The sequence below is a fragment of the Scylla paramamosain genome, chromosome 8 (genome assembly GCF_035594125.1).
Source record: "Scylla paramamosain isolate STU-SP2022 chromosome 8, ASM3559412v1, whole genome shotgun sequence".
NCBI classification, from domain to species: domain Eukaryota; kingdom Metazoa; phylum Arthropoda; class Malacostraca; order Decapoda; family Portunidae; genus Scylla; species Scylla paramamosain.
Genome location: NC_087158.1, coordinates 27932040 through 27946994, shown reverse-complemented (window position 1 = coordinate 27946994; position 14955 = coordinate 27932040). Strand labels below are relative to the sequence as shown.

General features: G+C 40.2%; 1 protein-coding gene and 1 long non-coding RNA gene across 4 annotated transcripts in view; one reads left to right on the top strand and one right to left on the bottom strand.

Moving 5' to 3' along the window:
• Positions 1-6228: 6228 nt before the first annotated feature.
• LOC135103089 (uncharacterized) lies at positions 6229-7586 on the top strand. The gene is made up of 2 exons (XR_010269918.1): positions 6229-6381; positions 6517-7586. It is a non-coding gene; the product is annotated as an uncharacterized LOC135103089 (long non-coding RNA).
• The window catches only part of LOC135103088 (protein Star-like), a 12557-nt gene continuing 4316 nt past the window's right edge, over positions 6715-14955 (bottom strand). For all 3 annotated transcript variants that reach the window (XM_064009073.1, XM_064009074.1, XM_064009075.1), the window contains 4 exons: positions 14941-14955; positions 13994-14188; positions 13660-13869; positions 6715-13117 (listed from right to left, as the gene is read on the bottom strand). The exon at positions 14941-14955 is cut by the window's right edge and continues 152 nt beyond it. In XM_064009073.1, coding sequence (XP_063865143.1) covers positions 12968-13117; positions 13660-13869; positions 13994-14188; positions 14941-14955 — 570 coding nt within the window. In that variant the 3' untranslated portion in view covers positions 6715-12967. The remainder of the gene's footprint in view (positions 13118-13659; positions 13870-13993; positions 14189-14940) is intronic.

The following is a 14955-nucleotide window of genomic DNA, read 5'->3' as shown; positions in this document are numbered from 1 at the left end:
CTCACCCACTCCAGCCTTCGCACCGCCGCTCACCACCCACCGCCCACATAAGCCACGCTCTCCGTCTCGCCACCCGCCCTACTGACTGCTGCTTTCCTCCCCGCTAGGCCTCTGGAGTTCCATTAATGACGATACTAATGAAAATGGTAGATCTCAGAGAAAAGTCTGAAAGCTACAAAGGGAGGCTGGAAAACTTTAGTTACTGACGCGCGCGCACATACACACACACACACACACACACACACACACACACACACACACACACACACACACACACACACACACACACACACACACACACACACGTATCATTTCAGCGCCACTACACACACTACCCTAACCATCTGCAGGTCATCGTGAGCTTAAACAGATTATAATTGCCTCACCCTCAAGATAGCATCGCCCATTAGAGGCGTGCAAACAACTAATCAAGAGTGAAGCTACGTGATATGAGCCTCCAAAACAATTATAAAAACTGATGTCAAGTTAACACAGACTGCTCCAACATCAGCCTGACTATACATACGAGGAGTCATGTCCAGGAAAGAAAGTCCCCAGATAAGATTGTTATCTGGGGCCACATGTTAGAGTGCAGCAACATTGCTACACTCTAACATGTGGCGTATTCTGTGTCGCCACTACTTCTTGGCATCAGTTACAGGATATCCAGTTTGTGTGTGTTTGTGTCTGTGTGCACTGTAACTAAGTATATCAATAATTCTAAAAACAAATTATCAATTAAAGCCAGCATAATATATTTTACTTGACCTGGATTTCATTTTTCAATCACCACCCTCCAAATATGAAGCTTCCCCAAAGACCCGTGAAATTGACGGCGTGAAGAGCTGACTGATGCCCAAAGTTGTGAACGAATGTCCGAGAGATGAATGGCCGCCAGGTGATGGGGAGGAAAAGGAAAACGTTATTCAAATCCTGATCCTTCATCTGAAACTGAAACAAGAATCTTGTTTCTAGTGTTTCTCGACGTCGTCTATTTCTAATACCTTCTGTATCCTCCCTTCCTTCCTCGCACTGCCCCGCCTTTCCCTGTCGTGTCGCGGGATAGTCGTCGCCAGCACTCGTCCTTGGCTGGATAAATGGAAACATTCGTTCCGTTCCGAGCCACACGTCCTTTGCAAGCTGAACGCCTCGTTCTGTCGTGACAGCCGAGGCCGACCAGCGAGGGAGGAATAATTCAAGGCAGTCTGACTCCACCAAACTTTCCATGTGCCTGTGAGTCAAGAAGAGTCTCGCTGTGGGGGAAGCTGAAAACTGCTAAACTGAAATTCACTCAAATCAGCAAAAGCAGGATGAATTCAGAAGAAATATTATAGTAAGAATAACTTCAATGCTGATATTCCTACACTCTTAAATCTGACTGTGATGATTTCCACTACCTTCAAAACAGGAGAAAATAACACACGGGCCAGAATAAAACAAACACCACCAAGATGCTTCCATTTCCTTTAAGTTTAAATATCCAAAGGCCGCAGAAACTTTGGCCGCGAGCACTTTGATCCCGCGCAGCCCTTGTGACGGAAAGACTAAAGCGGAAACTGATTAAACGGAATGATCCCTAAGTCGGCCGGCCCCTGTTGTTTTGAGTGAGCAGTGAGGCTCCTCAAGAACAAGAGAGCGGCAGCGGCCCAATAATGACAAGACTTGGGCGGTGTGGACGGCCAAACAACTAGAGGAGATGACTGGAGCGCAGAGCCTGGGATCAAATGAGCCTGCCGTTGTGTGATTCGCCAGCCCTGACAGCACGAGGAACACACGAGGAGAGCAAGCATCGAGTGGCGGTGGCGTGAAGGACTCAGGCGTGTATGGCGCGAGGCACGAGAATTCCTTAACGTTCCAAGGGGTAAGAGGAGGAAGGCTGAAGGATGAACATCGTGTAAGGTCAAAATTTACATCTTTGTCACGCGTTCCAGCATGTGTGTGTGTGTGTGTGTGTGTGTGTGTGTGTGTGTGTGTGTGTGTGTGTGTGTGTGTGTGTGTGTGTGTGTGTGTGTGTGTGTGTATGTGTAAGGGAACCATCGCCAGCACCTTATGCAAAGAAGACTGTCATATCATTTACATGACTTCAATAGCCCGAGGAGCAACATTAGGGGTTTCTGCTACCCTCCCTCTTCCTCCTCCTCCTTCTCCTCCTCCTCCTCTTCACCCTCTCCTCTTCTATACTCCACTGTTTATCCTCCTTCCCACCTATTTCTTCTTTCAATCTCCCTGTACCTCTCCTCCTCCTCCTCCTCCTCCTCCTCTTCCTCCTCCTCCTCCTCCCTTTCTATAGCATCCCCTCTTCTCCCTATGTTACTAGAGTCTCGTCTCTTTTCTCTCCATTTTTTTTTTACACGTACCTACTCTTCCCCCACCACTGCTCGTCATCCCAGTGCCTCCTCCCCATCACCGGCTGCAGGCCCGAGGGGATCAGGCAAGAGAGGGAAGGAAGACAGAAAGACGCGCTAAAAAGCCAAGTTAGCATTTTGGCTCCACTGGCGGGCTGAGAAGAGAGAGAGAGAGAGAGAGAGAGAGAGAGAGAGAGAGAGAGAGAGAGAGAGAGAGAGAGAAATGAGACGGGAAGTGGTGGCCTGGTAGTCAGCATTCGGACAGACACAAAATAGTAATAATAATAATGAATAATGAATAAATTACTACAACAGAGACACAGAATACGTGCATTAGTATATTCCTCTCTTAAAAGGACAGCAAACAGACGGACAGAGAGACAGAGAATGCGTGTAATATACCTCTTAAAAAAACAGACATACAAACAGAGACAGACAGGCAAAGACAGACACAAATAACGATGTCGTTTTTTTTTTTTTCATTACGGTTCCCTCGTCTCTCTGTTCTGTCCCAAGCGTTGAAACATTCCCGCTGTCATGACCTTCCCAGTACATCGAGGATTCCACTGTGAAATATCAGCAGATGCCTTATGAAACACTCGCCTTTTGAAAGTAGAATGCTGAGATAAGGTCATTACAGAGCAGGTGGTGGAGGTGGTGCTATCAGTGGTGGTATTGGTGGTGGTGGTGGTGGTGATGGTGGTGATGGTGATGATGATAACAGTAACGAATTTTACCAGAAATATAAAAAGCAAATCGTATCAAGGAAGAGAAAAATATATATACAATAAGGAATAAAAGAAGAAACGGGTGAAAGGGAAGACTTAGCTAAAAGTATTAAAATCTTCATGTTCTATTGTAATTGAGACTGAGGGGGGGACTTATACAAAAAAAATAAAATAAACTTCATCCATTTCCTAAAGACAGTAAAGAAAAAAAAAATCACAATAAGGAGTAAAAGACATAACCAGAAATCCAAGAAAAGTTACTAAAAATTTTAATTCTTTCATATTGTAAATGGATTGAGAGGGGACTAAGTTTCCCTATATATATTCTGTCCACTTTCATTCCCTCCTATGTGCAGTTCAGCGCAGAGAACAAGAGTGCATTTGTATTATTCAGGGATCTGCGCCTCAGGATTGATATCAGGAGAGAGAGAGAGAGAGAGAGAGAGAGAGAGAGCGTGTGACAATGAGACATGAAAGATTAAAGCGTCCTCTCTCTCTCTCCTCTCTCTCCTCTCTCTCTCTTCTCTCTCTCTCTCTCTCTCTCTCCTCTCTCTCTCTCTCTCTCTCATGGCTTCTAATTCAATGCAAAACTACTACTACTACTACTACTACTACTACTACTACTACTACCATGCCGTTTAGATTAGTGACCCCATCAAAAAGAAAGAAAGAAAACGTTCCACTGCAAGCTATCACCATCACCATCACCATCCCATCACATACGTACACCACCACACATCACCTCGCAGTCTCTATGCACCTCCCACCATCACCACCGTCCCCATTCACCTCCTACAGCGCCGCCCATCATCCCTAGCATCGCACATCATCCCTCCCCACCCTTTCATCACCTCCTAACTACTCCCAGCACCGCCCATCACTCCCGCTCACTACCTATCATCCCCCATTATATTCACCGAAGAGAAGAGAAGAGGTGACGAGTCTAATGAATGACGAGCCTTTACTGTCATCGTCAGTATACACGAGATGGAAAGAGAAGAATAAAAAAGAGAGAAAAAATTACATGCATCATTTGGTTCTAGGAAAACGTATCATTGTTTCTCTCTTCGTCATGTTGTTGTTAAGTTCAAAGACCGTCGCGTAATCGTTGTGATCTAATTTCTTAAGTTTCGAAGACTCCTGTCAAGTCTCGTTTCCTGGTAATTGGAGATAAGAAGCTTCGGACGGAGGAGCAAGAAGAGGAAGACAAGAAAGAGGCGGTAGGAGAGTTATAATGCTTAGTAGAATCAGGTACTTGTGCTGCAGTAATGTTGGTGATGGTGCTGACAGTAGCATTGATAGTAGTAGTAGTAGTAGTAGTAGTAGTAGTAGTAGTAGTAGTAGTAGTAGTAGTAGTAGTAGTAGTAAGTGGAGGAGGAGAGGGGCGGGCTTGAGACGAAAAAGAAGAGAAGGAACAATACAAACAGCAGCGGTAGCGATAAAAGCAAACACGACACACACACACACACACACACACACACATATCAATCATTCCAAGCAATTATTCATCCAGCACTTTCTTCCCTCTCCCCACAAGCGGCATTTCCCTCCCACGGCGATATATCTTCCCTTCGTCTCCTCTCCTCCCCTTCCATGCCTTGCTCTCTTTCTTCCCAGCCACTCCCTGTCCGTGTCTCTCCTCTCCTTCTCTCTTAAAAATCCAGTCATCCTCCCCCCACCCCTTCGCCTGAATTTCCTCGGCGTCCACTGAACAGGCCGTGTGTCATAGACAAGCCGTGTATCTCTCTCCTTTAGACACACATCCCTCAGTTTCCCACCGTTTATACATTCTTCTCGATTTTTCTCCTCTCCCCTCCCTCGTCTTGTTCCTCTTCCTTCCTCCCTCGCCTTCGTCTGCTCCTCCTGCCAGAGTTCCGTTTATGTTTCTCTCTTTGGGTCCTTGGGTTCTGTTATTATTTTTTTGTTCAGGGTCTCTTTTTGTTCTTTGGAGGATTCATAAGCAACATTTTCTGCGTACAGCAGTGTTCTCTAGTGTTTTCCACCCCCTTGGCATGTCACATTACGTATTTCATGGAGAGAGAGAGAGAGAGAGAGAGAGAGAGAGAGAGAGAGAGAGACTGTGTCAGGGAATAAAGTAACAGTAAAAGATGAAAAAGCAAAACGTTCCGCAAGAGGCCAAATCGACGAGAAATATTTGCATATAACGAGTGGAAAAATGTCTAGTGTTTGGCCCCAAGTCTGCGGGAGGCGAGCGGGCAGACATCTCCTTCATTTGCCTAATGGCGAGACACACAATATCCGAATTTCAATGACATACTCGTTCAAATTTTCATATCTCTCTCTCTCTCTCTCTCTCTCTCTCTCTCTCTCTCTCTCTCTCTCTCTCTCTCTCTCTCTCTCTCTCTCTCTCTCTCACGACCTTCACGCACCAGTTTGCTCAGCGAGTTTTGTTACTTCCACTCGCCTCGTGTTCACGGTTGCGGAACTTTTTTCATCATCAACTGCTGTTCTAAAAACTCAAACAAAACAAGAATTTGTGTTTGCCTCATGGAGCGCTCTCTTTTCTCTGGCAGTGTGTGTGTGTGTGTGTGTGTGTGTGTGTGTGTGTTTCCCGAGCATTAGTTCAACACATTTCCGAGATTAGCTTTCATCCAGTTTTCCTATTTTTTTCCCCGTTTTGTCCACAATATCATATCCTCTTTACGAAGCGAGACTGGCTGTCTTATTACACGCCGGTCAATCTTATCGAAGGAATGTGGCAGATAGCACGAGACAAGTTATAATTCAGGAGTGACTCAATTGTTGACTCGAAGGGAGGACCGAATCCTACTGAATTCCAGCACAATTACATATTTTCCGAACTGTTTGTAGTACAAAGGGATTGGAAAATAAAACACTGGCGAGGAAGCAATCTGTTAATGCTGCAAGATGCGAACTGGGTTATGGCCACGTGTTTGATGAGCCAAGCAGGTCATCGTTGCCTGGCTAACTGTACTTGGGATTTCCCTTTTGCTCTGAGAATCAAATCAGTGATTATATATATATATATATATATATATATATATATATATATATATATATATATATATATATATATATATATATATATATATATATATATATATATACTTCACAAATCTCTCGAATTCGTTTGAGCCCTTGTTCGATCAGCAGCGACTCAGTTGAGGCTAAAGGTATTCAAGCGTGTCAACCGTGCGTAATTGTGACGGAGCTGGCAACTCTACGATACCTCCGACCTCATTAAAACCGTCATATTTCTCTGTGAACGTTCATGCACGAAGGACTTCTGTAATTAAGCATCAAAATGAATGTGAAACAGTCGCACCGTAATATATGAATACTTTACTTCTCTTTTCTAAATATGTATGGGAGATGAGGCACTGGTGATAAAACGAGTGCAGTTCAACAGTATAAACCAAAAGATCTATAACACGTGACTCCAACACTCACTCTCTCCACAGGTACAGGACAAACTTCACAGCACTCAGGATGGCGCCATCGCTGTCTGTGAATGAGCCAGGCAGCCTCCAAGATGTGGCGGGTTGGTGCCTGTCTGAGCCTCGCATGACGGGCGCGCAGTGGCGCACGTGATGCCCGCACTCAATATCGCCGTCCTGTACACACGGGGCATTGTTCATTGGTAAATAAAAGAACCATTCTGTGAATTGTTACAATGTTTAATAAAAAAAAAAAAAAAAGTAAATTTGACCATACATAATAAATTAAGGAGTGACCTGACACCGGCAAGTATAGTACTGTCTGAATACTGGAAGTTAGCTGCATCATGTGTTATACTTCTCCGGGTCAAATAATACTCTCTAAAACCAAGTAATGATTTCCATAATCTGTCCTGGATACATGTGATAAAACAAATGAGATATGAAGCATGAATATTACAGAACTGTTTCTCCTCCAGTTAGCAGCTTCTATGTTAATTGTAGCAAAACAACACTACCCTCTGATATTTCACAAACCTTTAGTGCAGTTCATTAAACTTGTGTCTTCGTCACAACAAAAGAAAAAAGAGAATGGCAGACACAAACGCAGAAAAATTAATAGGTCATATTTTTATACTATGAAGTCACAAATTTCAATCTTATGTACATAGTACAAATGCCAAGTTATTTTGACATTGATTTTTTTTTTATTAATTCAAAACAGAAACTAAAGACACACTAAGAATGGAATATGAGTGTTCATCAAGGGTTCAAATCCCACTCCTATTATTGTACCTAGCTTACAATGCACATCAAAATTGGTTACCCATCATTTCACACAATGAAAAATGACAATGAAAATGTGATGATAATAGTGATCATGATGATGTCAATGATCAAAACTGATATTCACCTTACTTCCTCAATGACAAACTTCCCAAGAAGACACACATCAAACACCGTGAAGATTGCCATTCATGCACCATCAAGTGTTCAACACCTAGTGATACATAAAAGGAAGACTGGATGACTTTCTGCAGCATGGTTACATAATAAAAAAAATTTTGTAAATTGTTAGTCCAATTAGTGAGACATAAATAAATGATCTCACAAAGATGTTTTATCCTTTACACAATAATTCTGTGGCAATAATAATTCATTTGGGAGCTAAGGGATGTGAGTGACCCATCCCAAACTGTGGGCAGTCTACCTCTAATGGCTTTGACCATGCCTGATATGCCATGGAAAGGCATCCATAAGATGAATGACATGATAAACTGAGGGCAAGGTAAGGACTGCTGTATTAGAGGAGGATAAAAAAAATCTGTTTTCTGGCTGAAGCAGCACCCAGCATGTGACCCAGTCTGGCACAAAAACCAGCCAGGCTCCAGCTGTAGCTCTCTGTACCCCACCTCAGGCATTAATACATATATGCATTCATTAGATATCAGCTTATGTAAACAAACATATTAGCAACCATAATAAAACTAAAAAATACTAATATCAACAATACAAATACCTGTTCAAGTGTTCAACTGAATTGTCATGTTGACATACAAATACAAGGTCTGTTCAAAGAATATCTGACCTGAATTTTCTTGTGGTAACAATATTGCATGGGAGGCATCCACAGGTGGGAAGGTGAAGATTACCTTCATGCATATGCAAGAATTTTTCTCATATGCAGAAAGTATCAATCACTGGCAGTCTGGCTGTGAAAAGGAGTGTACTTTATGCTGTCAGATTTTAACTGTCCAAGAAAAGATGGAATGACTTGAGCAGTAGTAATGCATATTTTATCAGAAGCTTGATAATACTCAAATGGGAACCATCAGGATGATTCAGTAGGCTTTAAGCAATGATGCCATGGACATTACACAAATTAAGGAACAGTAAAACTGGTTAAAAGATGGCTACATGTTGTTGGCCAGTAATTTATATTCTACACAGTTAAGTCCTTAATACATATGCCATATGACAAGGTCAGTGACTAATGTAGACTTTGGTCAAGCAGGACCATCATATCAACATCCACAAACTTATATGTCAAGTGGGAAATGTACTAGTGAGTGAGAATTTGGACTTGCAAAGAGTGTCTGCAAAATTAGTGCCAAAGCAGCTAACAATGAAGCAGAAATAACACAGCCTAAAAGCATTGCAGAACATGCTGGACTCTGCAAATGGCAGCCCTGTCTTCCTGGGTTCCATCAACACTGGTGAGTTGTGGATCAATGAATATGACCCAGAAATCAAAGTGAACGAGAAGCGAAGAGTAAAGTCACAGTGGTGTTGACAGTGTGTTCACTCACAGATATCAGTATGAGAGGGATTAAGATTTTGAACTTCCAAGTGAGAAATTCTGTTTTCAGGCCAAAGGTCAAATACATTTCAACAGACCTCATATTATCAATCATAAATACTAAAAAAAGAAATAATTTATTTCAACATACTTGAAAAATAAAACACACATACAGCATCTAAAAACATGTACCAGCCATAAAAAAAAAAGTATCAGATATCCATCAGTTACAAGGACATTGTATAACATACATGATAGCATATGAAAAAGGCTCTATGCAAAAAAAAAAAAAAAAAAAAAACATTGCATTTGGTGCCAAGAAATATACTTTCTTAAATGCTAATAACACAATGTATACAAAGGAATTCATTTTATCAGGTATTGTTTAGGTGGTTTTGAACCACATGGAATGCTCAAGCAATCATTCATTTTGAGGGGAAAATTATAGCTTAGAAATAATAATAATTTGAAGTTGGCATCATGCCCACCATTTTCTGAGATAAAAAGCACTATTTGTGTGTGTGTGTGTGTGTGTGTGTGTGTGTGTGTGTGTGTGTGTGTGTGTGTGTGTGTGTGTGTGTGTGTGTGTGTGTGTGTGTGTGTGTGTGTGTGTGTGTGTGTGCCTGCCACTTACAGTTCTCCACTGTTTGCAGGGAAAGGGGAGGAAGTGAAAATGAGAAGGAGGAAGGGGAGGAAGTGAAGGAGTGAAGATGAGAAGGTAGAGGAGAAGATGGAAGAGTGAGTTGTGAGGGTGGAGATGATGATGTTTACACTAAAAGATGGTGACCTATGGGACAGGGCCAAAATGAACACTTGTGATGGTTGGGTGTTGTGGTGCTCACAACACTCCTGACAGCAGAAGGGTAATCACCACCACCGCACACAGATCTGCATTCACCTATTGCTCACGCTCATTCACAAAGCCCCCAATATGTAAGTGTATAAGAGACTCAGTGTGGAGTGGATAGGACATAATAACATTTGTAATGAGTAGCTTAAACTGATACAGACGTGACAGTACAACAAATCAATATGTTTTGTTGTGCATTTTATATGATTACAGGCTTGACTGCACTCAAAATAAACTGCACCGTGTGCAGCGCTGGGGTTCATTACATCTGTTACACTGTGCGGCACCATCAGGCTGCCACAGTGACCAATGTGGAATATTTGTCCAGGTTGGCAGGCCATTCCTCTCTGGAAATGTGTCACTGTCTACCAGACACTGAAGTAGTGTATTTAAACAGATCAATCCAGGGACTGTAACACTTGCCTCATCTATTGCCTCAACAATATAAACTTACATAAATGACATCATTATTATTAGCACATCTGGAATGCCACCTTATAAGCCTATTAAATACCTTCATTTTGGAAAACAGGAATTTTGCACAAGTTTTGAGTACATCTTTTTATCTATTAATAAATAATGTACATAATTAGGTTACCATTACTAATTTTACGAGGATCAACATACAGAGGACGGAGAGAACAAGTGGTTAATGAGGCATAGCACATCAGCGATCTAAGCATGTGAGCCTACTTCTTGGGTATCTGAGTTTTACACAGAATTTAACTTATATTGGTCTGGAAGCAAGATATCCTCATACTTCCAGATTATTTGAGTTGAATACTTTAGAACTTGCACTGATTTGTGAATTGCACAATTTTATTTAAAGCTATTTGGGACACTACCCCCCCATCTCTCTCTCTCTCTCTCTCTCTCTCTCTCTCTCTCTCTCTCTCTCTCTCTCTCTCTCTCTCTCTCTCTCTCTCTCTCTCTCTCTCTCTCTTCAAATTGGCATACTTCAAGCAATTCAAGCAATTGGCAGGCTTCAAGCAATTACAAATTGTTTGGTTTTACAGTAGACATTGGTTTTCAGAGATATTTGGCTGTGCTTTACCAGTTTTTGTTGATATAATTTACACACCTCACAGCAAAAAATCTAGATACAATATTTCTTTATTCTTATTTCTAAGAGTCCATCCCCACTGGGAACCTGCCCCAAGGGGACTGGCCACTTCTGGAAAATCTCACACTATTAATGTCTTTGTATGCATTCCTTCCAAACATTTCTCTAGCACTTACAAAACATTCCTCCACAAATTATCCAGTTAAAAAGAAGTCTCCCTTATACACTGTTTTATTTCATTTTCTTTTCAGACACTTTTTTGTCAAACCATCCTCACCCACTGTTTCCACATTCTTAGCTCACATCAATACCAATATATCTTTTCAATAAGCCTAAAAGACATCATGTGTAATCTCATTATACCAATTTTAAAGTACATATGTTGTAGATTTTGTAAAGATTGTTATGAAACAATGAAGTGAAAGATGCACATGCCACTATTTATTCACTCAAGTAAGACAGTTTGGTCCAGACTCAAGAGATGAAAAATGTCCTGAACTCTTGCCCAGTTTCATACAGAGTATAGGATGACAATTATGATGATGATGAACAATGATGACAATGATGATCATGATCATGAAGATGGCAATAATGATGACAATAGCTTTGTGATTCTACCAAACCATATTTTATAAAAGTTATGTTTTCACAGCATTGCATGTATTCACCTAGTGTGTGTGTGTGTGTGTGTGTGTGTGTGTGTGTGTGTGTGTGTGTGTGTGTGTGTGTGTGTGTGTGTGTGTGTGTGTGTGTGTGTGTGTGTGTGTGTGAAAAATATATACATCACTTTTAACTAGAACTGTATTACTTTGAATTCATCACTGCTTTGACTGGAACAATGGACTTCTTTCCTCAAACCAATTATATTAGTATTACATGTTTCTGAGAAAAAAAAAAAAAAAGCTAAGAATCACCGTTGTAATGGTTAGTTTCCTTACATACATGTGCACTACTAATTAACTGAATATATTTTAAAACACCTGAATATAATGTGACTCTTGAATGTGCAGTGATCACTTTAACTCTTTAACCCTGAACAGGTCAACTTGTAGTGTATCACACAGCCAAAGAATATAACTGCTATTTTGTGATATGTACCAACATAACTAAAGCAGCCACAGGTAAAGTTTCTGGTATGGTTGTACAAAAATAAAAAATAAAAAATAAAAAAATAAATAAATAAATAAATAAATAAATAGATAAATAAATAAATAAAATAAAATAAATAAATAAATAAATAAGTAAAATAAAATAATAACAATACCTGAGTTGTGACTGTATGTACTCTGTGTATGGATTGTAACCGTGGGTACAGTGTGACCACTCATGGAGGGTTGTGACTGTCTATGCCCTGTGGGATGTGACTACAGGTGGGTTGTGACTGCATGTGAATTGACTGCCTGGGTGGGTTGTGACTACCAGTGTGAGAATTATGATTATCTATGCCCCCATCTGTAGGTTGTGGCTACCCCTATGTGTGGGTAGCAGTACTCCCACCACCGGTACACTGGGTTAGTTGAGCTGCAGAGGTAATGGTATTAAGTAATGCAATGATCTCTGCAGCAGGCTCAGTATGAACTTAAAGCCAAATATCTTACATGGACATTGTCTGTGCACATGAATTTCTCTGAATTTATATGTCCTTATTCATCAAAAACATTACAGTGGCTCCTTCATTTTTCACATTAAAAAGTTTGTCCAAAAAATCCAAAGGCTCATATTTTTTGATAAATGTCACAAATTACTGCAGTGCAAATAAATGTTATACATATACATCCAACTCATGATAGTTTCACTGGCATTTTTTTTTTTTTCAAATTTCATAAAGAATATTTAACTTTATTTTCTAAGATATAGCAAGATTTCCCCTATATCAAAAACCAAAAGTCTAGGAAATTAATGCTGTACTGCACACATTCAGACTAAAAAAATTCATTTCAGTTCACGATCATGTGAACTTTAGGGATTTTGTCTCTCATATCATCTCAATGGATGAAACCAGTTCACTCTTAGTGTACAACAATGAAAATTTCAAAAAGAGCACATAAGAAATTAAATATGCTTACTTATTTTTAAATAAGACATAGAACATTGCATAAGTACAGATAAAAGTGTAGGAAAACAGCATGACCTAATAATAAAACCAATGAGTACCTTCATCCATGTATCATCAAGCCTCTAGCTGTGCTGATGCTTCCTTTACGCTTCTCATTAATAACAGCACTGACATACAAAAATTATAAGCAGCTTATTACTGTATGGCTTATTGCAAGGTATTTTTAACAAAGATGAAGTCATTCGCCAGCCAGTTGTAGTGACGCACCTCAGAGTGCACAAAGTAACCTTTACCCCTCATGTAGTCCTCAATGGCATCCTTCCCTTCTGGGTCATGGATGAATTCCACTGACAGCGTCTGAGAAAGCATGACATTAATGAACATTACAAAAAAATATACAAATTTACTGCACATGAAAGTTCCTTAAAAATAAATGTTAGAGCATATAGTGTTTTATATTGCAGAGATGGTAGAGTAAGAAAAACAAATGTAAGAAAGCATAAAATGACTGGCCACATGGCACACTGCTGTGTCTAATTAGTAAATATTGTGTGCAAGCACAATGACACTTGAAAAGTATGATATTTAAGGAGAGAAAATGTAACATGTCACAAAACCAATGAAAGTACTTTGATTTATAAATTCTGATATCAGGCTTTGTCTGACTGTAAGAATGAAAATACCCAAGAGGAAGCTTTGATTTGTTTTATTTTGGAGATGAAGCACAGACAGAGAAAAGAAGCTATTTATCTGAGAAGCATCTCCACATAAAGCAGTTTATCATTAACTTGCATCCATATTTCTGCCAATAAGGACTTCAGTATCTGGATCCTTCCTTAGAAAATGGGCACACAAGATTGACAAAACTGCATTTCCAACATGAAGGTGGTATCCCTTACCTTAATATCAACTTTCTCCCATGGAATGGTTCTGAGCACATCAAATTCAGCTCCTTCCACATCCAGGCTGAAGTAATCCACAGTAGTGACATTAAGGGCAGCCAGGTAAGAAGCAAATGGGAAGCATTGAACCTCCACCACTGTCCTTGAATCTGCCCCACCAAAGGCATCCACAATGTGTCCTTGGTTGTCTTGTTGCTGGAACATCACCTACAGACAGATTGTATTAGCAAAATTTCACTGGTGTGTTTGGCATGTTTACTTTATTTCACAATCCAATCATTCTTCCATGCAATACAGCAAAAACTTTCTCAAGAGTTAAACAAACACACACCATTGTGGGATGAGATGTTGGAGCCAGACAGGTGGGAGACATGTAGGCTTTCCTGTGTTTGTTGACCATTTTTTCATAATTCTTAGGATCAGCTTCAATCAAGAGTCCTTTCCAGCCTCTCTCCCGCTCAAAGAAAAGTGTATTGGAGCGAAGCTCTCCATCAAGGGCACCACACTCAACATAGAACCCATTGCGCTGGAAAATGTAAAAATGTAGTAATGTGTTAACCCTAAAGTAATCATTTTTTTCATGTAACATTATGATTTTTCAAATACAAACTTATGAAAATTATCTATTAACACTTTGTGGTGGCAAATAACCTGCTTCTGCACGCTGGTACTTTCTTAAAAGGTGATACTAAATAACTAACTATTGCATTTGTTTCATGAGCGAGTTAGCCAGCGCTCTCTGTACCAGTTAGCTGTTGTGACACTACTGACTCACTACTGTTCTCTATAGTGGATGTTCTGTGCACACCTAAATAACCATCTATAGTAACCTCATCTTGTAAAATCATGTACACAAAATACACATGACTGTTATTTGTAAAATTCAAACTCTTATATTTATCAACTTTTGCCCAGCACTAATGAAGAGTACACACCATATGAAACATTAGTATATGAATCAAAGACTATAAATGTGCATGTTGCATGAGTTATTAAGTTCAGCACATGGTGAAAAATTTATTCCCGAGTCTGATAGTTTAGCAGAACTCAGTATAAGAAAAATGCATTCCTGAACCTGAGAAATCTTGTGAGTGGCAAAACTTAACTATACCAGGTGAAGCTGTATATACAATACTAAATTACTATATGCTCACAAAACAACATAACCAGGTAACTATATAAATGCTCTCATGGCCAAAGCTTTCAGAGATTTCAGATCACCAATGTCCATTGTATAAAATCCAACAATACTCCCTGCTTACAACTGGGACATCTCACCTTTCCTTTAAGAAG